The sequence below is a fragment of the Colletotrichum siamense genome (assembly GCF_013390195.1).
Source record: "Colletotrichum siamense strain Cg363 chromosome Unknown KSG_Cg363_contig06, whole genome shotgun sequence".
Taxonomy (NCBI): Eukaryota; Fungi; Ascomycota; class Sordariomycetes; order Glomerellales; family Glomerellaceae; genus Colletotrichum; species Colletotrichum siamense.
Window position 1 is genome coordinate 413,503 of NW_023501019.1, and position 23,536 is coordinate 437,038.

At 49.0% G+C, this 23,536-nt stretch overlaps 9 protein-coding genes across 9 annotated transcripts; 5 read left to right on the top strand and 4 right to left on the bottom strand.

The window, feature by feature from the left end:
* Window positions 1-210: 210 nt before the first annotated feature.
* CGCS363_v009122 (Dehydrocurvularin biosynthesis regulator) lies at window positions 211-1,884 on the bottom strand (the record flags this gene model as incomplete). The annotated part of the gene is made up of 1 exon (XM_036640971.1): window positions 211-1,884. The coding sequence occupies one exon, from the start codon at window positions 1,882-1,884 to the stop codon at window positions 211-213; it is 1,674 nt and encodes a 557-aa protein (XP_036493867.1).
* Window positions 1,885-3,455: 1,571 nt separating this feature from the next.
* Window positions 3,456-5,132, top strand: HGT1-0 (High-affinity glucose transporter; the record flags this gene model as incomplete). The annotated part of the gene is made up of 4 exons (XM_036640972.1): window positions 3,456-4,048; window positions 4,099-4,348; window positions 4,401-4,799; window positions 4,854-5,132. The coding sequence occupies 4 exons, from the start codon at window positions 3,456-3,458 to the stop codon at window positions 5,130-5,132; spliced, it is 1,521 nt and encodes a 506-aa protein (XP_036493868.1).
* A 50-nt stretch (window positions 5,133-5,182) lies between these two features.
* Window positions 5,183-6,129, bottom strand: NAT2 (Arylamine N-acetyltransferase 2; the record flags this gene model as incomplete). The annotated part of the gene is made up of 2 exons (XM_036640973.1): window positions 5,183-5,744; window positions 5,801-6,129. 2 exons carry the CDS (start codon window positions 6,127-6,129, stop codon window positions 5,183-5,185), a joined length of 891 nt encoding a protein of 296 aa, XP_036493878.1.
* A 1,653-nt stretch (window positions 6,130-7,782) lies between these two features.
* CGCS363_v009125 (uncharacterized protein) lies at window positions 7,783-8,109 on the top strand (the record flags this gene model as incomplete). The annotated part of the gene is made up of 1 exon (XM_036640974.1): window positions 7,783-8,109. One exon carries the CDS (start codon window positions 7,783-7,785, stop codon window positions 8,107-8,109), a length of 327 nt encoding a protein of 108 aa, XP_036493879.1.
* Window positions 8,110-8,854: 745 nt separating this feature from the next.
* On the top strand, window positions 8,855-9,169 carry CGCS363_v009126 (uncharacterized protein; the record flags this gene model as incomplete). The annotated part of the gene is made up of 2 exons (XM_036640975.1): window positions 8,855-8,893; window positions 8,966-9,169. The coding sequence occupies 2 exons, from the start codon at window positions 8,855-8,857 to the stop codon at window positions 9,167-9,169; spliced, it is 243 nt and encodes an 80-aa protein (XP_036492728.1).
* A 2,834-nt stretch (window positions 9,170-12,003) lies between these two features.
* CGCS363_v009127 (uncharacterized protein) lies at window positions 12,004-13,377 on the top strand (the record flags this gene model as incomplete). Its single annotated transcript, XM_036640976.1, has 1 exon — window positions 12,004-13,377. One exon carries the CDS (start codon window positions 12,004-12,006, stop codon window positions 13,375-13,377), a length of 1,374 nt encoding a protein of 457 aa, XP_036492730.1.
* A 244-nt stretch (window positions 13,378-13,621) lies between these two features.
* On the bottom strand, window positions 13,622-14,224 carry CGCS363_v009128 (uncharacterized protein; the record flags this gene model as incomplete). Its single annotated transcript, XM_036640977.1, has 1 exon — window positions 13,622-14,224. The coding sequence occupies one exon, from the start codon at window positions 14,222-14,224 to the stop codon at window positions 13,622-13,624; it is 603 nt and encodes a 200-aa protein (XP_036493863.1).
* A 2,797-nt stretch (window positions 14,225-17,021) lies between these two features.
* On the top strand, window positions 17,022-17,879 carry xlnA-1 (Endo-1,4-beta-xylanase A; the record flags this gene model as incomplete). The annotated part of the gene is made up of 4 exons (XM_036640978.1): window positions 17,022-17,281; window positions 17,336-17,378; window positions 17,461-17,664; window positions 17,718-17,879. The coding sequence occupies 4 exons, from the start codon at window positions 17,022-17,024 to the stop codon at window positions 17,877-17,879; spliced, it is 669 nt and encodes a 222-aa protein (XP_036492726.1).
* A 544-nt stretch (window positions 17,880-18,423) lies between these two features.
* On the bottom strand, window positions 18,424-20,022 carry CGCS363_v009130 (uncharacterized protein; the record flags this gene model as incomplete). The annotated part of the gene is made up of 4 exons (XM_036640979.1): window positions 18,424-19,059; window positions 19,122-19,335; window positions 19,384-19,703; window positions 19,762-20,022. 4 exons carry the CDS (start codon window positions 20,020-20,022, stop codon window positions 18,424-18,426), a joined length of 1,431 nt encoding a protein of 476 aa, XP_036493444.1.
* Between the last annotated feature and the right edge of the window lie 3,514 nt (window positions 20,023-23,536).

A 23,536-nucleotide genomic window follows, 5' to 3' on the forward strand; every position in this document is an offset into this window, starting at 1 on the left:
GAGCCACGATTGGGACGTTGGGTAACAAGCTTGATTAAGGCCTGAATATCAGTAGGAAGACAGCGAAGCAAACACCTTGTAAAGATGAGATCTCTTTCTCTCACCCACGTGCGTTGGTTTCCAGATCACTGAGACCGGCCCTTAGTCCCGATTTTGAGCACCATCATGATAAGAGAGAGACCGATGTCGAGGCAAACGGTTCGAGACCATCTACGGCCAAGAATACGCCAATACCTCTGGTATATCTGTGGGAACTTCTGCGGGCGGACAGGTGGTATCCTCGCCAATATGACCACCGTCGTGGGGGTACAGCAACCACTCCTCTGGATTGGCAGGCAGACCTGTGCACAGGGTGCTTTGCTCGGAGTCATTGGGGAGAAATGCGGGCTCAAGCGACCAGGGGCCGTCGGATAGGAAGTATTGTTGATGGACTATGCGAAAATCGGTGTTCCCTAAATCTCTATCTGTTGCGTAGGGGGTCAAATGTGAGGAGGCGACCGATGCTGATTTTGAAGACATCCCATGACGAGTGATAGTCAAGGCTCCGAAGTACGGTATCTTGAGATATAGACAGCGACGCGAGTGATGAGTCTCTGCAGCGATGAGATCAACTGGGGAAGTCGCTTGAGCGGCAGCATCAGCCTCCATGTCCAGCAAGGACCTCAGTATAGAAGCAGTGTGTTCCAGCAAGCCATCGTTGCTTGATCCATTCACCTCCAAGAAGAGCTCGACAGCTTCTTCGACTATAGCCCGATCGCTCAACCGTTGATGGGCCAGGAAGTCTACCGCCTCTGTCCCCCGTTGCCATCTCTCAATGTGCGCTAGCACAAGAGCCAGGCAGGCTGTGAAAGCTGAGAAGTCGATGCTCCTACAACAAAAGGCATTGTGGTTCATGCATCGGAACTTGACGTAGCGGCTCAGAAGCTCTCTGCTGGCATTCACGCATGCGACCTTGCTGTAGTTGTAGAGGCTTTCGCCAGATGATCGAAGCATGCATGGAAGATGGAGAAGGATAAGGAGGTTGAAGTGTGTGATTTGAAGAAGCACACGCAGGATGCCCTCCAGGGTTTGTGAGCCATCCGGCTTAACAGACATGTGCTTGTTTCTGGTGTTAGGCAGAAACCACCACTCGGGAGGCATGCTTTGGGCCGCTCCCTGAATTGTTCGATCAATGCTTTGGGTGATGGAGAGGTCATGTATACCTTGATCCTCGTCATTCCTGACAGCTATGCGCCCCATTAATATGGAGTGGGAGCGCTCAAGATACCCGCTAGGGCACTCCCCTGGCACGAAAGCTACTTCAGGGGATGCAGAGCTCGCTGTGTTAGCAGGGAGACCTAGCATGAGCGACAAGTATCTATCTTGACTAACAATCCTATGCCACATGATGGAGGGCGATGCCTTCGACGTCGGGTCGAGGATGGCATAGCTCTTAGGCTGATTACGATGGAGCCCCAAGAGCTGGGCATGCCCGATCGCTCGCTTGATGATTAGCCAGGCCTGGCGGAGGTTACCCGCATTGGTGTAAAACACAGCTTCGAGGATCAGGCATTCGAGACCCTCCAAGGAACACATGAGCTCGTCGTCCTTGGTGACCAGTGAAGCCGCGTGGATGAACCCGATCATGGCCTCCAATGGCCGGTCAAGATTAAGAAGATGCGTATTCGGAGTAGACGGATGAAGATTCTGAAGACCGTTGGCGAGGTACAAGAGAGTCCTAGCCAGGAGAACAGGGTGATCTGATTGATCAGGCAGGGCAGAAAGCGAAGAACACGGACGCGTATTACCGCTGAATAGGTCGCGGTAGGGAAGTGTGAAAAATTGGAGAAACGCGGCTGTACGTCCTGCAGAGATGATGAAGTCGGCATCTCGTTGGGTGGGCATGGCTTCGTGAAGCTGTGTGCAGAGGTTCTGATATCGATCTTGGCGAGTCTGCGGCGGACCTTGTCCAAGGTTGTCCGGCAAGTCAACACCTTCGTCAACCTGTTACTTCATTCAGTTAACTACGCATAATGAGGATTTTGACAAACATACCAATGTACTGTCAAAGACCTGGATGCTAGGACATGATGATGGAGACGCTGACTGTGACAGAAATTGCTAGATAACTGACGCTCTCTATGAACATGAGCTGGCGAGTGCCCCTCTGGTGGAACGAGGGACTCTGTCGCTGGCGTCAAATGGGTGGCCGCCTCCATCATTCTCTCGAGAAGTTCCTCGGCCCTTTTCAGCCTCTCTTCAGTTTCCTTGTGTTTGCTCGTTCCGGCAGTCCGTTGGTCTGTGATCTCGTTGTCGTATTCTTGCGTCAAACATGCTGTTCCGCGTCGTTCGCACCCCTCGCAAGTCTCGTGATATACAGAGGCGAATTGGCACCGTATCTTTCGTTTCTTGCCTGGCAGATGTCAATCAGCATGCGAACGAATCTTGTGGTGTAGATTCCGGCGTCCTTACATTCCCAACAGCTTGTCGTGCCCTTCCGAATCTTCCTCTTTTTGGGTCGAGGGCCGTCCTCGGATGGATTATCTCCAAGGCGATTATCGGGCATAATGACTAATGGTTACGAAGCTTGGTGCCCAGTGGCTGCTAGAAACGAATGACTAGACCGACGCGAGGGTGATCTATCGAAGCTGGGGAGCCACATCAGTCGTGCTTGTTGCTTTCTTGTTGACGCGTTTGCCCAGACGCGTGCGGGGCAATGGGGAACACGAAGTCACGTTTTCCACCAGGCTCCCATCTGTAATCTTGGCCGCTGAACCGAAACCTGGGGCCGGACTCAAAGGCCGACGGGTGGGTCCCGGGGGAAAGCCGGCCGCCGGCTCCCGCGTTCGGCCTCGGTCGATGCGTGTTCCTTCACATAACGCCTCAGAAATCCGTTTCCTTTTGTCGCATTTCTGAGAAGGCATCCAATAATTCTCTTTGACAGAACTTTGGAGGATACTCAAGCTCGCTACTGATCCGGATTGGCGCTGTTGCTGTCAAAGGCCTCCGAGTCCCCGTCGGGTTCCACTGTGCTGCATCTAGATCGGGTGACATGCCGGGTACCGAATTCCATAGGGAAAGAATCGACGTCACGACGCACTCAAATGTCCTTTTGACATTCAATGAGTGCAAGAAAACGTGGTGTGATTTGTCAGGTGGCCTGCCTCGGCAAGGTTTATGTCCAAGAAGCGCGTTCAGCAGCCCTTGGCCGTTTGCGTCACTATTGAGAGCCAAGCAAGGTACCAAGACCCGTACTCAGAGCCGCGCGAACCAGAATTGAGTCCGGGGTGTTGGTCTACCGAAGCGACCGAAATTGCGGACCCGGAACACTGCCCCACAACAGGCGGCTACTCTACTTCCCCGGATCGGCGCTGGTATAAGAGGTCGACAGGATGGATCAACGACAGCGATGTTATGGAGAGAATAGCACTCTGCATCCCAAGTGGTCTCCATAGATCTACGGATCTCCTGTCACAATGGCGCTTCTTTCCCCCAAAGTTTACCAATGGCTCGTGGGAGTCTTTGCATCCCTCGGAGCCTTTCTTTTCGGTTACGACCTAGGTGTTATCGCGGCAGTCGTAGCATCAAATACCTTCCAAGATGCTTTCAGTCCAGACACGTCCACTGAAGGCCTTGTCGTATCAATGTTCACGGCGGGCGCCTTCTTCGGGGCCGGAGCCGCTGGTCCTCTCGGAGACCGCCTCGGCCGACGAGGAACCATCGTCACCGGAGCCGTGTTCTTCTTGCTGGGCGGAGGTCTCCAAACGGGAGCCCGTGATATCCACATGATGTGGACTGGGCGGTTCATCTCCGGAATCGGTGTCGGAGCTCTGTGCATGATCGTCCCCCTTTACCAGGCCGAGCTAGCTCACCCAAGCATTCGTGGAACCGTCACGGCTTTGCAGCAACTCATGATCGGTATCGGGGCATTCGTTGCGACATGGGTTGGATGGGGTTGCTATACCAACCTGACCACGACGAGTGCGCAATGGCGGATTCCACTGGCGATCCAGAACATCCCAGCACTGCTTCTCGCTCTTCTGACCTTTTTGTTTCCGGAAAGTCCTAGGTACGTTACGTTCTCCAAGTGGCAACCACAAAACCTGACGTCCCTCACAGATGGCTTGGTGACAAGGGAAGAGACGAGGACATGCTCAAGACCCTGGCACGACTCCACGCGAACCACAACGTCGACGACCCTTTCGTCCGGGCCGAGTATGAGCAAATCAAGGCGGCCATCTCTCACGAGCACCACAATGAAGCCAAGTCTTATATGGAACTCTTTCGTTCCAAGAGCTCTTTTCGGCGTCTATTCCTCTGTTGTGCTGTTCAAGCATCGGTTCAAATGACTGGAGTCTCTGCGATTCAGGTATGCTGTCGCATGAGAATGATACCAACAGTCCTGAACTAACGAATTACAGTACTACTCTCCTCGTATCTTCGAGCAAATCGGTATTGCGACCGACGACACGCTGAAGTACCAAGGTATCAGCAATGGCCTAGCGATCATCGCCCAAATCTGCGCAATGCTGCTTGTCGACAGGCTCGGCCGTCGCTGGCCACTTATTGGAGGCAGTTTGTTCAACTCTGTGACCTTCATTATCGCCGCGGTTCTTCTGGCCAAGTTCCCTCCGGGCGAATCCAACAACCTGAGCGCTCAGTGGGGCTTCATTGTTGTCACCTGGCTGTACAACTTCTCCTTCAGCGCGACCAATGGGCCACTGAGTTGGATCATCTGCGCCGAAGTCTTCGATACAAGAACTCGTGCTAAGGGTGTCAGCATCACCACCATGGTATCATTTGCTTTCAACACTATGATAGTAAGTGGAATTGACTCTTAATTGTGCTCGAATAGACCCTGACAATCTTTGCAGGGCCAAGTAACTCCGGAGGCCATGGAGTCTGTAGGCTACAGGTTCTACTTCCTGTTCGTCGTCTGTAACATCACCAATGCTATCTTCTTTTGGGCTTTCCTTCCCGAGACCAAGAGCCGTCCATTGGAAGAGATGAACGAACTGTTCTCTAGCAACAGCTGGTTCGTAGCAGGAAAGACCACTAGGAGGCACCACAGTCGGGACTTGGAGAACAGGCTGCATGAGAAGGAGCGCGAGACTGTCGAAGGCTCACACGCGGAGACTGCAGAGATGAAATAGGGGCTGCAGAACTCTACTATATCATCCAATGGTTTATCAATTAGATCCGTCTATTTACTCTCCAACAGCTCCGTAGGCATGTTCTTGATGGCTCTCTGTTCCTCTGGCCTCAGCTTAATCGAGAAGTACTTCTCCAAAGCTGCAACGCGCTGTGCCTCATTCTTTAGTGTTTCCAGGAGCTCGAGATTGTCGCCAATCTTCTGCTTCACCTCATCCTTATGCAAAACAAGAGTTCCCACCGCTGTTCGTGTTTCGGGGTCCAAGATCGTTCTCATGGCAAGAACGGTCTTGACAAAGTAACTCGTCGGCCTGCTCATGGTGGCCAAGTTCATGACCTCAAAGTCTTCCGGGAAGAACTCCATTTCGGTGAAGCAGTTACGTTGCCTGAAAGGGCCATCGGCGCTGTCTGTGGAGTAGTACACCCACGTGCGCTGGTCGGAGTCTGTGTGCTGGTCCAGTTTCTCGTAGACAAGCTTGCCCCTCAATGGTGCGATGGTGGTGAACTCATGACCGCTGTTCAAAGGTACGGGAACCATTGCTGCACCTTTTCCGAAGCCGACATCGACCATGTAACGCTGTCCGCCAATGCGGATGAGATTGACCATATGAGACCTGGGATCAATGAGTCATCACTAGACGATTCGCAACGTTGAAGTCGCGAAACTCACCATCCACCGAAACGTTCATCTCCTTTGATCCTTCCACCAACGCTGAGGACAGTGTAGCCCATACATTTTAAAATCGCGCCGAGGAAGGCGTTCACCTCCATGCAGTAGCCGCCGTGACCCTCAATGACTATCTTGCGGAACAGGTCCTGCAGATCTAGTGAGATCAGCCTGTGTTTCGAGTAATGTAGTGTCAAGCTCTCGAACGGCACTCTCGCAAGATGATGTGCCTGGATCTCCGTGAGACGCTGAAGCGGGTCCGATGCATGCTTCTCGCGAGGGTAATTGATGTGGTTGAAGTATTGGTCGAGTTGCTCCGCACTGTAAGCCATGTTGGGCGATCGGCGGAGTGGATTGATGTTTGGGTTTCGCGGCACCCAAAAAGCGACAAAAGCCCTTATAATCGTCCAGAGCTTACAAATCTGGTGTTGTGCGCTTTGAGGTTTTTCGCGATGCACGGATGAGAAGAGTCTTTTCCTGGCAGAAACGAGATGTCTTCCACGCCTTTTGAGAGGTACCTAATAATGCCCACCTATGACGTGGCGCTCCCGTCGGCACGGAATATTGACCCAGAATAGCTAGGATTGAAAACCGAGCTGCAAAACTCCGCAACCTCGGAATTAGTCACAAACGAGAACCGACCTAAACGCACAATGCTTTCAGACTACAACTTATTTACTACTGTCACCACAACATGAACCCCAGCGCTCGCGCTAAGAAGCTTTTCACAGCCCAGTTGCCCCTGTTAAGATAGCCTTGACTTTCAAGAGTTGACTTAATTGGCATCTCAATTAAAGACTTGCCATGACTGTGTATTGAATCCAGCAGAGACCTTAGAAGCTTGCGGTGGAAATCTTTTGACTTTAGAGTCATTGAAGTTGAATTTATGTAAATAAAGTTGATTCAATTCCCGTTCACCCAGATTCTAATGAACACAGTAAAATCATCTTCCGCGTAGAGATCATCACAAGTGTGAGATCTAGCAAGAACGACGTCAAGTAAATGGCCTTTTCTGCCTCTGTTCTTTCCGTTTCTCTCCATACTGTCAAAAGTAGAATCGCAATAGAAGTTCCGCATATCTGCTGTTCTACTTGATGTACTTCTCCCTTCAGAGGCTAGATAATGCAGTAAAACCGCATCTTGGTAAGCTTCAACTCAATAGTGCCTCAGCATATCCCATTCCCACTGTGCCTGCCCTAACAATTTTTCAATGGTGTTGAACAAGATTCGGATTCGGAGAGTGACTGAAAGCCAGTTTTCTTTCCCTGCACTTGCTGGACATTTCTACACATGTGTTTTTGAAATCAAGGCTGATACCAGCTTGAAAGGAGCGTCGCCGTGCTAGATGCAATTCTATGTAATCGCGACGTCTATCTACAAGGGACTGAGCAGAAGCTTATGGGGCATTGAGCTGTTTGTCCAGAACCATAAATATGAGGTGGGATAGGAAGAATACAATAGCCTTCTGGAAGCATTGCGGCGCGGACTTTTCCGTTGACCGACGTTGACCGATAACGAGGATGTATTTTGATACAACAGCCCCTGATTGGAAAGCCCCAATGGTATTCAATCGTGGTAGCATTCGCGCAGCGTGCACTTCCTCCTGTACTTTTGCAGTGCACATGACAGTTCTCGGATAACGAATGCGAGAATCCGTGTCAAAGATTAGTCCTGGTAATTTGACTGGGACTTCCTAGGCTATTTGCAGCTAGATTTAATCAATTAAGACAGATCTGTAATAGGGTTTAGGGGTTGTATCTGATTCATGGCATGTAGATCCGCAACTCTTTTTAATGAACACGTTCAGGTCTTGGTGATGCCACGAGTCAGTGCAAGGAAGGCCCGGTCCGGCAGTTAGCAGTACAGCATCATGCTCCCAGAAACCTTTTAAAAGCGAATAGACGCCACCAAAGTGTCACGATCGGTCTGCTACGATTTACGAATCTCGAACCATCTCCACAAGAACTGCCATAAGCTTCACTAACATGCAAGGCTTCGGTACTTTAATATTGGCCACCTTGGCCGCAGCCGTCGCTGCCAAGTACTGCGCCTTCTTTTACAACTCGCATGTCGATACCTCTCTGTATGAGGGCATTCCAACTTCCAATGCCATCTGGTACTGCGAAAACGACATCGGCGGGAAGATGGCCAGTGACGAATCGAATCTCTCCAACTCCGCTACCAACCCGGACTTCCGGTGCGGTATCTGCCGGGGTGCTAGAAGTGGGACGAAGGATTATGACATTCCCGATAAGATTGGCAACTACGCTGTGCGATGCGGCTACTACGCCAAGGGCAAGTGCTCTGCTTGAAGAGCAAAGTGAACAGTTGAGAACCGGTACAGATACGGTACTGACCGACCTGCCATCAGGTTCAGGATGTTCGTTCAGTCTCGCATGAATGCGTTGTTTGCGGAATTGTGCCCATAAAAATGACAGCGACATTGGATACCCCGCGGCCACTTGGACGAGGGTGAATACAGCGGTCACATCAATCAATTATTTGTTATTGTAGTTTCCATAATGCGAACATGTTTCCTTGGGCAGCCAAAATCTACTTAAGCTACTCAAGCATAATTCTGAGCTTAACTTTATTAATTCGTTTTAGTTGACAGCGGATGTGATAGTGAACTTTTAGAGTTGACAGGATGAACTCTGTCCGAGCATTGACTTCCAGGGATTGCTCGAGCGCACAAGGTTTGGCTGCCATCGCAGCTTCGTCCCAGCATATTCAATGGTCACTACGTACAGCGAGTCATTTCGAAGGAGGAAAGAAAAATGTCTTAAATGTTTAGCGATATCGTTTTGATAAATGCTTTCGCGATGACTTTGGCCTCCGGTGTTGTCCTTCTTCCTCCTAGAAAAGGCCCATTTAGGAAGGTGTGAACAGCTCTTGTGTCGCACGTGTCAATGCGTCATCGCGCTGCACCTCAAAAAAACACGCGAATTCATGTTCGCAACAACAAGCTGAGAATACTGCCTGCACTCAACAACAACAGACTCCCGATCAATGCTACTACAACTTTTTTTCCTCGTCACGTACTGCACTCTGGGCATCATGGGCGAGAAGTTCATCGTGGAGTTTGGCAGCAGCAAGGTAGGCTTTCCCGCTACCAGAGCCCCGGGGTACCCGCTATCTTGATTGCATACGGCTGACGGTTGCCTCTAGGACGAAGACAGAGAAGAGCTGATCGGAAAATTGACTGCTGACGAGAGAACCAAGGTCGTCAAGCGGTTCGACCACGCGATCTTCTCGGGCGTCGTGATCGAGACGGGCAATCACAACCTTGACACTCTCCGGGCACTTCCGAATGTAGGGACCGTCTGGCCATCGAGAAATGAGGGTCTCCTCACCCAGCTTGGGGGCTCCTAATCATGAAATCATCGGAAGAGCCAAGCAAGGAATACTAGGCACTTGCCATGGAATTAAGTGTATATCGCAGAGAGGTTCGGTAGCGATTCCACAGGGGCGGTTATGGGTGACGCGCCCTGGGAGAAATTTGGCCTCAGTACAGGGGTGGTGTGTGGTGAGTCAAAATAGGCCAGAGTCATCCAAAGTACAATTCTTTCGACCCCATCCATCGAAATAACCTGAGTAAAAGTACCAAGCCTGGGTTTTGTTTCTTGTCGTTTAAAACAGCCAAATACTCATGCTGTGTTTGCATTTTGATCCATTTTCTGACATTATTTTACTTTACCACACATATTGCCACTCAAAATGAAGACACAACAGATCAGGGAACTGGCCTTGCGGCCCAAGTTCACGACGGTAACACAGAGAATCAACTTAATGTGTCTTCCAACAGAGTGCCTATGCCAGATTTTGGACGAGGTTGTAGAATACCGCGAAGAGAGTGACACCAACCTCCGGGATGCAGTCCGGCTTATGAGAGTTTGCAGTAAGGCAACCTGATTCTATGAATGACATGACATAAGTCTGACGACTCTAGAACTTTTCGAAACAGAAGTCATGGGGGCAATTTCACGAACAAGACTATTGAGAAGGATGCGAAAGAACCGCGAAGCCACCATCCTGCATCAAAGGGCTCAGACTACAGCCGGCAGAGCCTCCGCGGACTGCAAACTTACGGAAAGTGGTGATGCGAGTGCTTTCTTGGCACGTTATATCTATCAACAGCCATACCAACACCTGCCGTGGAATGCGAACCTGTCGAGCGTCATAAACTCACTCGCGGATAAAATCATGCAACAGGATGGCATAGCTCCTTCAGGAAAGCCAAGATTCAGTTACATACATGGCTTGTGTCTCTATGCCATTCACCCCCAGCCATCGCTGGCAAATATCACGACGCGTTACGGAATATGGACGCTGTTTCACCCTTAAGACCCCACCCCCAGTAACAAAAAACCCCCCACAACGCAAACGCATTTTCGCATGCATTTTGCAGCCACAACCTATAATTATATATTACTATAAACCACGATTTCTCTACGAATCCACAACTTTAATACATAATTTTATACTATCTTTATTATCTAATAATTCGCTATTAATTAATACTACTTCTAGCTTAATTAGATAGTTCTACACTTCTTATTACTTCTTGTGAATATCTTTAATAATTATAAAGCGTTTGTTTAGCTTTAGCTTAACTTATACTCTTTTTTTTAGCTTATATTTTTTAACTTAGGCCTCTAGTAATAGAATAACCTACTAGTTATCTACTATAGCTATATTATTAAGATCTAAATACTTACTAAGCTTCTCAAAAAAGAGTATATATTATATATTATTAAGGTTATTATTAACTTATACTAATAACCTTAACCTAATATGAAAAAGCTATTAAAACTACTATAAATTGCTATTAGTCTTTAATATCTATATAATAATGCTATTAAGCGTTTCTATAGTAATTAGGGCTTTCTTATACTATAGAGCTACCTTCTCTATGCTTATTAGAGGGGTAATAATAAACTTACTTATTAGAGGCTTTACTATATTAACTAGCTATATCCTAGTTACCTTTTACTTAGATTTTATAGTCTTTAGCTTAAGGGTATCCTTCTATATATATGAATAGTATTATAAGAAATTCTATTTACTAATAAGTACTAAGTTAAGTAAGTAGTTATATTCCTTTAGCTATTACTAATAGAACCCCTTTAGAGGTGAAAAAACTAATATATTAAGAGGCTATATAAAGTAGGATAAGTATATAGGTAAATAAGTTAGGTATATATTATTTATATAGTATTTCTATATAAAGTTATTAAAGATATAGCTTTTATAGCTATTTATAATAAGAAGACGTTTTAAATATTATATCTTTAACTTTATAGCTATTAATAAGATAAATACTTTCTCTAGCTACTTAATATTAATACTATTTAATATCTAGCTATTCTTTAAAGCTATAAAATATTATCCCTTAAAGTTATTAGTATTCTAGGGGAACTATTACTACTAAATAGTTTTCCCCTTAAAGATAATAAGAGGGTAGAGATATTAGCTATTTATTAAGATATACTTAATAATAGACGTCTAAATATACTCTTCTGAACTCTAAATGAAGATAGAAGGCTTCTTAGAACATCTTAGTACTAAATCGTCTTATTATATCCCTTCTATAATTCTTATTTTATCTATATTTTATTAGAGGGATATAAAGATCTTCTAAACTTCTAGTAGGTAAAGTATTATAAAGAACTCCTTTATATTATTAACTATAACGTCCTTTATACGTTTAGAGTTAATTTTATATACTTTTAGCGTCTTTATAGCTAAGTTTTAAAATAAGAAACCCTCTATCTACTTCCTACTAAGAGGTTAAGAGTTACTAGTAGTACGTAGGATATAAGTAATAAAGTATCTAACTTACTAATAACTAAGCGTAAAGCTTAGAGACCCTTATATAAGTATTTAAGTAGTTAGCGCTAACTCCTACTTCTAACTAATATATTATTAGCTTTCTTTTACTTCCCTTCTTAATATAATACTATAGAGGCGTTAATAGAGGGTATAATATAATATACCCTATTCTTATACTATATCTAATATGCGCTAACCTACGCATACTACTATAATTACACTAGTAATATATTTTTCAGTATAATTAGGTATAAAAAACGTAATACGATTTTTAAAAGATTTTATTTTTAATATAGTGGCGCGCAATAGCGTTGCGCGCAAGGTTAATGCATATAGTGTAGCATACAAGTGGCGCGTTTTAACGCGTTTACGTTATGGGGGGTTTTTCGTTACTGGGGGTGGGGTCTTACTTTCAGTCCGCCCTGTTCCCCTCAAAGTCTACAATCACCAAAGAAACAATCGAAAGCCTCTTACTTGTGGCCAAAATCTATCTTAGGAGATCTGACGTCGACAACACGATACTCTCAAAGATTCTCACGCAGGGACCAAAAGCTCTGTCTTCCTATCAACCCATCGCCACGGACGAGTCTTCCGATCAAGCTGAACGAAAGAAACTGACAAGGAAGAAGCCTCTGCTCGGCTCTCTCCTGGAGGCGGCGATTCGAAGTGGCAATCAGAACCTTGCCGCTCTCCTGGTGAAGTACGAGATTGACATGTCGCGGGGCAAAAGTTACAAGGCACCAGACGGCAACAAGAAAAAGATCAAAAAGTACTACGATACCTACTTTTGTCGAATGGCACTCAAGTATGGGGATGTGGAGACATTCTCAGTTCTGCTTGAGTGCTCAGACGGTCGGATGCTGCGAGGAGAGTTCGCGGACTTGCTTATGCAAGTTGTATGCAATCGGCAAATGGAAGCACTGCGACTTTTGCTGGACTGCCCTTATTCACTTCAGGAGCCTCCTGTACGAGACCCTGTTTGGGGATGGCGGTATCCGGCGTACGGGTCGCAGCATCGAGGAGTAGAAACAGGCTTGGAAGAAGCCATCTCCCATGGTTATGCGCAGATATTCGGCATGATCCTAGATTCTGCCCACGCAAACGATAGAAACTACTGGATGTGCAGATGGGAAAAGACTTGCGGCTTACCTTGGATGTCTGCGGAACGGCCCTATGATGGGAGCTTTCCCATCGAGATCGCCGCCGAGTGCGGGGATGAGTCCAAGTTGACTTCGCTGCTGATTGGAGGCGCCAGTCCTTACGGGCCAAGTCTGAGGTGTGTCGAGGCATATGCGAAGAAAACAAAGCCTGGTCTGAGCATAACCCATCTCATGCCCATGATATCTGCTGCGAAAAACTGGCATATCGGATCAGCTCTCATTCTGATCAAGGGTGGCTTCGCGTGTAGCGAGCAGGAGTGGTTACTTGTCATGGGCACCGCAATAACGAGCAGACGACATGTTAAAGGAGCCGGCGCTTTGAAAGGAGACGATGGAGAATGGGAACAGACTGCCCAACAACGAGACATGGTATTTTGGGAAAGGTTGTTCGATGCTATTGACATGGACCTCCATCATCTTGAAGATGACTGTCCGTGGTGTCGAACATTCCCAGTTTACATGGTCTCTCCCCTTGGGAGAAGTGTAAAAGCTGCGCGAGATTTCATCCGCACTGCTCTTCAGATCAGTGGCCACAAGGAGTTCGAGGCGCGCAGGGCCGATGAGACAAATGTACTGTTCACTGTGTGAATGAAGTAGTATGTACTACTCACACGTTCGGGAGCTCAGGTCTGTTTTGACACAAACTGTTTTCAATTCTGCGATTCTTTGAATGCTTGATGATCGATGTACGCTGTCATTTGATGTTTAGTATCCATGGATCCCTACGGCAGTCAGCCGAAATCATGATGTACTAGTCGAGCGAGCCGGATTAAAAACCAAAAGCATGAGTCCATTTTGATTACACGTTTTCGGAGAAAGCATTACTCCAAGGCTACCCGCCCTTATTCATGAGGTCATTTCCACTAACTACATCCAAGTCCCGATGCTCCACCCAACCGTAAAAGAAAGAACACATTGAAAGCCATCTAGACCAGATGAGCAATGTCGGAGACCCAACGCTTGTTCTTCTTCGCAGCCGCGACACCACACTGGCCAGCAATCGCTGTAGTCTTTCCGTTGACAGCGCACTGTCCCTGGGCGTTGCAAGATCCAGCACCCTTGCCATCGGTGCAAGCCAGACCGGAGAACTGCGCGGCGTTGGCGGGGGGCGCGGTAGCGGCGTTGCCGTTATTCTTCTTCGCGTTCGCGTTGCCGTTGTTCTTCTTTGCGTTTGCATTGCCGTTGTTCTTCTTCGCAGCCGCGCCGGCGTTCGCGTTGCCATTGTTCTTCTTGGCGGCGGCAGCAGCTCCGGCGTTGTTGTTGGCTGCCTTCTTCGCGTTGGCGTTGGCGTTGCCCTTAGCTGCGGCACCCTTTGCCTTCGCACCGGCGGCCTTGGCGTTCTTCTTCTTCTTGGCTCGGGCCTCGAGATGAGCGGCGTCGTTTGCCACAAAGTCTTCGGCACGGACTTCGATGGGGAGGGCGACGTCGCTAGCATCAACGGTGGGGGCTGTTTTGGGTTGTTAGTCACAAGAAACATGGGGAAGAGTTCATCAAGTGCACATACCAGAAAGAACGTTGCCAGCCAAGAGGCCGAGAGCCACGAAAGCAGCAGCAGAGAACTTCATGTTGATGGATTGGTGTGGGTTTTACGAGAGTAAACAATATGAGAGAGTGGACTCCAGGTCGTGTAATGAATGGTCGCTCGATTAAAAAGAGCCGCGCACAGCACGGAAAGAATGTAACAGTAAGAAGTTGAAGGAGTTATCCAGATAGACGCTCAAAGTGGGAACAAAATCAAGGTCTGGGAGACATCGCTCTTCCAGGTCTTATATCTTTTCGTCTCTTCATGTCCTCACAGCCATGGCTGCCACACTCTGAAACTCCGGATGGCGGCGTCACCTGAGCCTCGACACCGGTCAATACAGAACTCTACTAAGGATGAGTTTTTTGACTCGAGATGACAGCCCTGGAGCCTCATCCTGCTACAGGCACCTGTTCAGATGCCTGATCATCCCGTCACATCATTAGCTCAAACGAGGCTTATTGTGCCGCAGACTAGGATGGCCCCGGATCGACGGCACACGCGAAGCTCGGTTATGTCGGACTGCCTTGACCAGACTCGACCAATCCTGCCACAAAAACTGTCCGCATCGCTGTTTCAAGCTTTAAAGTTAATGCAACACACACTGCAATTGGGCCGTAGATGGGCACACTTTTCCGGGGTCCTGACGCTCAAGCACCCTCTTCAAGCCTCACGGACCCCCGCACTTGGGAGTTTCGCTGCGCATGATTTGAGAGAGGCCTGCCTCTTGACAAGAGGAACTCCACAGGGATGAATGATGGAACCGTCTTTTAAGCTTGCTGCTACCCTTATTGGAATATTTTGATGCTTGTTTTTGGGTGGCCAGGGGATGGAGAAACCGCCCCCCTCTCAAACACGCGAGGTTCTAGGCGAGAGCTGCAGACTTGTTTGTGCCAAGAATGAACGGAAAAATTGGGCTCCCCCAGATGCCATGCATTATTCTCCGACTCCTGGCGGGCCTAGATCAGCCCCCATTCTGTGACCATCGGTGCCGCCGGCCACCGAGTTGCCTTCGATCTTTGCCATTTCGTCGAATTTGTCACGGAATGACTCGGGTAACATTGGGACTGTTTAAGGGGATTCGGGATAAAAATATTAGAAACGCCCACCTCGATAAACGAATCATTCACACCAAATCAGCCTGCTGTTTTTGGTAGCGAGTTTCCTCGTCTCACCTTGCATCCCTCTACTAATATCGCCTTGGATCCCTTTACTGAGGCTGATCGTCCAAAGCTGACTTATTGAGACGTCATTAATGCTCTCGAATCAGCTCAAGAATTTCCTCCCCAGCATTCTTAATCATGAAGCTTCAACCAAGCTTTTGAATCACATGAGCGATGTGCACTGCCACAATTTGAATGCTCGTTTTCCTTGTTGGGCTGTCATTCTTGCCGACAGCTTCCAGATCGTCGCTCATCAAGCAGCTGGGGGCCTCGCACCCCTGCCAAGATCAACAGTGCTTGTATCAGCTTGCGGCAAGTTTTGCCGTACGATGAGCGCACGATCGCTGCACAGCGTCAGACGCAGAGCACAGCAATTATCCTGCAAGTGAATTTTGGAGCAAGAATTTGCGACTTGGCTCATGATCTGAAGATCAGCCAGAAATTCTTACATGCGTAGACTGATGCCGATTCCATGGTTCTCCTTTTGCCAATCGCCGGTGGGCGGAACTGTTTGAGACAAAAATAGCCAAGAACATCTGACCTGCTTCCTCGAGCCTTGTGTGCCCAGTAACATCGAATGAAAGGGAGACATTTCGTGAGAAATGACATAACACATATCGAATATTTCTTTCACCGATTCTGCAACAGAAACGAGGGCCAAGGCTTTGAGGCTAGGCGAATGACGGGGGAATAGGTGAAGGGCGAGCCATTTCCAACCCTGGTCAATACGATTGTAACAGATGTCAGCCACGATGCAACAGTTTACCCCTACAACGGCTCCCACTAAGTCTGCTACAGCTTGGGTCGCTTGGATGCTTCGGCAGCATGAAAGCATCCAACCTGGATTCTGATGCAAACTGAAGCTTTTGGTTCGCACTCAGTGAGGAGTGTGTGAGATTCACCATTGTATATGTACGCAACGACATTTCGCCAAAAGCCATCAAAATTTAGGCTAAAGTATACGTGTGTTTCGCCATGTTATTCAAGTCGCTTTTGCATCCATAAGCCGACAGAAAGCCACCACGTAGTTTGAGGCTGAATATAGTAAAGTCACAAAGAAAAGATTTGCGCGATGGATGTTGCCAAGATAGATTGTGCCAAGATGATCTTTCACCAGGAAATGGAAATCCAATTGCGGGTGACTCGGCACTTTTGAATTCTACCGCTGCAAGGGCGGGAAGACATGTAGATCATCATGTCCATTTACCGAATGGGTCAGAGGACTCTTAACCCCGGATTTTCCTGCCTGAGATATCATAGGTCTGAATTTAGCCAAATTTGCACGCTTGAATACCTCCCCTCAATGTAATTAAGAAAATGTAAATTGAACGCGCGTCATGTAAGATCACACTTCACTAAATTTGATCTATCCATTGGTTTTTGCGTGATCACAAACTTGCGAGTGAAATATCTTAACTGTTCACGGCGCCAGAAGCATAGCACGTTTGTAAGTATAAAAGTTGATGCGCTGATTAGAATTCCTGAATCGAAATAACAATCATTGCAGCCTCTTGCTAACCTCCGTTACGCTCACTTCTCTTCCAATGATGGTCTCCTTCTCGAACCTCTTTGTGGCCGCTGCAGCTTTTGTCAGCGTCATTGCCAGCCCTGCAAGCAGTGACGTCGTCAAACGTCAGTCGACGCCGAGCTCGACTGGCTATCACAATGGGTACTACTACTCTTGGTGGACCGACGGTGGCTCCCAAGTCACTTACACGAACGGAGCTGGCGGCTCTTACAGCGTCAACTGGGGCGGAGGAGGCGGCAATTTTGTCGGCGGCAAGGGTTGGAACCCTGGTGGTTCTAAGTAAGAAGCATCACAACCAGTCTTGAAAGCTGTAGCTAATGGCTCCCGACTTAGGACGATTGAATACTCGGGAACTTACAACCCCAATGGAAACAGCGTAGGTGCTCATCTTGGTGTCATACCCGAAAGAAGCGCAACTAGAAGAGAGCAAGGCGCGTGATATTGGCTAATACTTTTAGTACCTTGCTGTGTACGGCTGGACCCAGAACCCGTTGATCGAGTACTACATCATCGAGTCCTACGGCACGTACAACCCTGCTTCCGGTGCTACGAAGAAAGGCTCTCTAACGAGTGACGGCGGAACCTATGACATCTACGTCAGCACTCGCGTGCAGCAGCCTAGCATTGAAGGCACGGCAACATTCCAGCAATACTGGTCCATTGTATGTCTCCTCATCCAACAACCTGAGAGTTATATACTAACAGTGTCGATTAGCGAACTGAAAAGCGAGTTGGGGGCACTGTGACGACTGGCAATCATTTCGCAGCTTGGGCTTCAGTCGGGTTGAATTTGGGAACTCACAATTACATGATTGTTGCCACGGAGGGATACTACAGCAGTGGTAGCGCCTCAATCACTGTCAACAGCCCCGCCTAAAGCCCAAATTCTCGAGTCGATATTAAGATGGTCCTTTATGACAGCACACAGAATTGCCGCCCGAATCATCCGCAGTCGAGGCAGCGGTTTGCAAAGTCTCTTTCATGTACATAGTTGAATTATTTGATCTCGAGAACATTGACAAGTTGACATAACCCTCTGGAGGGCGTAGTCTCAAACCGCCCCGTTCGAGAGTAAACTTCGTGAGGACAGTGCATCAATTGACATCATCTCGAGTTGAAAGCTGCAGGGAGCACCTGGTCAATTTGACAGCTACGGGATGGAGAAGCCCGTGTTTCAGGCTCCTCCAAAATAGAATGTCTAGCCATGCCATACGCAGGAATACGTCCAGAGATCGACAATATATGTACAAGAAGTTATTTCCAAATCCACCCACATGTACAAATGAAAGATGTCCGGGGCGTTGTTGAAATTCGTCCCATACCGGATGTCCGAACTTCAAAGTTCAGGTGACAGACAATGCATCAAAGTCCCGTCATATCCGTCAGGTGAAGGTTCTGTGAGCTGTCAACCAATTCGCATTTCACTGCGAGTCATTGTTGGCAGCCTCCTCCTGTTTCTTCTCGGCGATCGCGGCAGCTTCTTCCGGAGCCACAACGACGACCGGATCCGTGGTGTCAACGTTCTCAAGCTGAGAAATGGCATCGGCGCGAGCTCTGCCGTACCATCGTCCGATGCTTCCCCGCTTTTCCACCTTCAAGTCGCGGGCCGCGGGAGTAGCGGCACAAACAGGAGTCTCGATGAAAACGCCCGTCTGAGGGAACGGCTCCAGAGGACCCCAAACGTTGCCCGCATCATCGGCGCCGACGCCCTTGGTCAGGAACTCCATCTGGGAGAAGTCATACGAGACGGGGGGAACTCCAGGAACGTCCTGTTCTCCGGGTACCCAGACATTGACAGGCTGCACATATGTTCCGGCAGTGAGGTTGTTCTTGGTGACGCGAGTCTTCGCAACACCGTCGATTTCGGCAATGACGCGGTACTCTCTGGTGTATCTGAAGAGAATCTCGTTGCGGTATTCAAATTTGTTCTGGGCGTTGCGGCCTCCGCGGAGTCCCATGGAAGCGATGATCCGGTCGGAGGTGGTGCCGGTGCAGGGATCAACATCCATGGCGTAAAGTGAGACGGTGGCCCGATTGTTTGACACGAAACCGATAAACTGGAAGTGGATTATATCAGCACCGACATGATGTCAAAGACGGTTGTCACATGTAAGCTTACTCGAGACTCCGCAATCTCTGCGTTGGGGCTGGGGTTGTCAATTCCCAGAAGCCCAAGCTCCATACGAACATAGACAATATCGCCAAGGGTGTTGATCTGCACGTTTTGAGCAACAATGCTGAATGCAATAACCTCGCTGCCTCGACGGAACCCGGAGAATGTGATGAAGTCGCCAGCTTGGAACGGCGCCATGACCAGAGGGTCCGGAGCAGTGCTTTTCATGGTTAGTTGACGACTTCCATAAGCTCGACAGAGTACTTACAAAGTGCCAGGGCCGACGAAAGGGCGGTTGGTCAACGGGCAAAGCGGATCAGTTTCGTTCCTAGGAATGCACATGGGGAAGCCAGAGAAAGACGAGATACTGGGGCTCTGATCGTCGGCAGTCATGAGCGGTGCGCCAGTGAAGCCCTTGGAGAAGACAGCGTTGGGATCAGAGATGCGCACAGTAGGACCGTTCTGGATCTTGAGACTTCCGTCCGCAAAGTCAACAGATTCGACCCAGCCACTGCTCAAGCCTTCAAAAAACTCATAGAGCTGAACTTGTGCAACTCGGGGTTCTCCGTTGATGCTGTTTCCGATAACCTAATACAAGTTGTGGTCAGTCAATCCGTTATTGATACATGTGGGGGACTGGACTTACCAAAGTCTCATAGCCAGCGAAGTCGGCCTTGTTGGCGACGAACTCCTTCCAAGGAACCCACGCAGCAGGAAACTGCACGAGAAGGTTCTTGGGAACATTCATAGTGAAGCCATTGACAACAATGGTGCCGCCGGTGTTGAAAGTGTCATCTGTAGCAATGGCATCTTCGAGAGCGCCCTGAACCCAGATTGGCGATTCTTGAGCCCACACAGGGGTGAAAAAGAGAGCCCAGAGGGCAAGGAACAGCTGAAGATAGTGCATTGGAGGCTAAAGACAAGAGACTGAGGAGCCAAGAGAAGTTGAGGGTGGTGATACCAAAAAGTTCTCATTCTACCACGGGCTTCTTGGCCCATTTATCATGATCTTGATCACTACGAATTGAATCACCGTCAGTCCCCCCTTTCGCTAAATTTGCATTTACTCTTTTGAGCCATCTCCGAATCCTCCATAACTTTTGCTCACGAGATTACTTCAAAGCGAATGTCAGTTCTGCGTGACGCCCAAGATTGATCTCGCTTCAACGTTGTTGACCATTGCCAAGGCAAACTATTGCGCTGAGTTGCCTTTGCAAATGGACTGTCTTGGCTCTCAAGGAGGCAAAAAACGGTTTCTCTTAGCAAAGCACATATGCACTCAATGGGACCCTGCAACGTGACGCTGCGCAATAGCCGTTTTGTTCCCCGGAAGAGCCGGTACGGACGCCGGTGAGCAATGAGGACGAGGCCTCCGACCTCCCCCCGAGACCGGTCAACCAAGGCGTGGCTCGAAAAAGCCATTTCGGTTCATCCCTCTGTCATAGAACGGTCTAGTCGCCTGTGAAGGCACTGGGACGACTGCAGATACCCCATGCTCAACCCCATGTTCGCTAGCCTCCTGGAATCGTGACCCTCTGCCAAGATGGAGATGTATCCATCTTGGGCGAGCCATTTTTGAACGCGCGATGCTCGTGACAACCCGAGCAGAAATTCAACTTGTGGCGCTCCCTTTCTCGCAGTAAACAGTAAGTGTATCGTGAGAATCCCTTGATCGGGCCCCACCCAACGCATCTCAACTGCATGGTGTTGTCACCGGGACCGATTCCGCGCCGCGCGCTACATGTCTATAATTGGTGACCTATGCCGGATTGGTGCTCGGGAGAAAGGGGAGCCGAGTCGTCAAAACCTGCCCGCCCAGGATCTTGATTCAGAAACCCCTGGAGCGGAGTTCACAGCAACCGGGGGAATGCAACCCAGCCTCCTGGGCCGGCTTAGACTGCTGGTCATTGCTGCACGTTGCAACTTGAACGTTGTCACTCGAAAAGTAGGATCGTGGGACGGCAAGAAAGAGGCTCGTAACAGGAGGCTCCTGAACGATCCCTGCTCAGGGACGCATTTTAGCAGGAAATAGGGAACCCCTCATTGGCGGCGACAGGGATCTCTTGACCTCATTTAGTCGCCTAAACCTTCGTCCCCAGAAGGTATCCAAGCGCAGCCACATGAGTCTCAGCCATACTTTGTCAAAGTTTGCCCACTGCACTTTGGATACAGTTCTGTTACCTAGCCAAGAAGATCAAGTCACGAACTACGGATGAAAGTGAAAGATGATCATCAGATGAGATGTCATTTTTCCCTCAGAATAGACAACAGCGCAGTTGCAAATCATCTCAGTCCGTGCATCTTTTGCTAGACGCTACTCAAACAGATCGGGGTTCGCTCCGGTTCCCCTGTTCACATGCAACAGTCGCAGGTTTTGCCGACAAACAGGATTCTTCGCTAGTCAAAACCTGCCGTTCCTCGAGGTGATGCTACATCTTGGCAATTGCCACCAGCACGGTCAAAGAGGTCTGCTCCTCCTCAGTCAGAGCCAACTGCTAACATGGATACCGTATTCGTAGACGGCTTGCATCACGACTCATCACGTTCCAGCCATGACTGATACTTACGCGATATTCCACAACTGCACGTCTGGACAGGATTAGTGGAACCGTGCGTCGTGGGCTCTCCAGGCCATTATCCCGATTCGGGCCCAAACAATATGGAACTCCCCGCGTCGACCCTCCACCTGGAGCCTCCCCGCGTATTTCATGTGGAAATAGTTGGACCTGACAAGCCCTTCCCGCCAAGAACTACCGTAAAAATGGGTCAAATGGCTGCCTGCTTTACCACCTTCCTTTCTGAAGGCTTCGCCGCAACCCTCATAGGCATATAGAGTTCGGCTCCGTATGCCAGCCGGGGCATTTCTTCCAACTAGCTACGGCTAACGTAGGGTACGGGCCGGATGCGGCGTGATATAGTTGCAGTCAAGATGCATGACACGACCTAATCTTCACCTGAATGGACACGCTTGGCGGCAAGGAGGCAGGTTTTCACGAGTCGCCACCGGCAGCTGATGCTGTCTAAGCACGTGTCCGCAGAAAACCAGTTGCTTGGTAATTTTTGCTTTTGATTCCGTAAGTAGCCAAGTGATGCCAATTATGCTTCCGTGTAATACCATTTGCTGTGGGAGGCTGTGTATGCGAGGCACGCAACGAGGCGCATATTGTCACAAGTCTTTCCAAGTTCCCCTCGATCGAGAGTACAATGATGGCAAAGTTGTAATTTCATCGAAATTCAAAGAATGCCCGAATTACCGTTGCTAGCCCGGGCTCGGGTAATAGGGGCTCAACCGAAGCACGTTGGAAAAGCCTTCGTGGCTTGGATCCCCCCTGAACCGTGCGTGGCATTATCCCCCTCGACTGTCCACGAAGGAGTCAATACCCTTGACCCCAGCAGAACACTAATGGCTTTTGCAGCGGTCAATATTGCGGGATTTAGTCAGTCTGGGGTTGACTAGCCGCGCAAGCAGTCGGCAGTATTCAAGAACATCAACCAACCACCGGCGAGCAGGCAGCCTCGACGGAACTAGCACGATGTCACCCGGATCGTCCCCATCCCGAAGACCACGCAACTTCACGTTAAGATCGATGGTTCATCGTCTCTTTAGAGTGCTTATCAACATGGTGCTCATGGAGGTGCGGGTAGGTTAGTCAACGGTTGGACTTGTCTTGGCAAGACTCAGGACTAGGTAGAGGCTGGAGACCATGCCCACCCTTATTGGGCTGTATTAATCGCAAAAGAGAAAGCCTTGAGCCTCGGTCTGGGACTCGTATGGATACGAGTGCAACATCGAATCATGGGATTCAACGAAAGTCTCTCCGCCGACATGTATCCACATCCTTTGCGTGATACTGGCTGCATGCCGTGACCGTGCTGCAGCATGGCGCCTGTTGCTCTGTTGCTTTGGGTGACAGGCGATTCGTGACGAAGTTGCAAATGTTACAACAGGCAATCCTTCAATTTCTCCAGAGCTGTCGTAGTCGATCTACAGTGCTAAGTGCAGAGTCGTAAGTGAAGTGACCGTATCATGGCCACTTCAACGACACCAATCATCGACAACACATGGTTGCGAGTAGTCGCAACATGGAAATCACTGAGCCCCTAAGAATTCTCCCACTACTCGAATGCCATTGTGCCTTTACTGACGTCTTTGACTTTAAGGTTCCATTTACCAAGACAATCATCTCGTTAACCGCGGGTGTTCTGTGCCATCGCTGCAAGGGAAGCTTCTTGGCAAGGGGCACTCATCCTCCATGCCGGAGTCAGTCATACCTGTTGGTGGTATAACAAGACCTACCAGCAACATCAATGTGGCTAGCATCTCGTACTGCAGAAAAGGGAAACCCGGACAGACCGCCATACTGGTGGATCTTGCTGTCACATTGCAGAGCCATGACAGAAGTTTGTGCTGCCATGTCGAC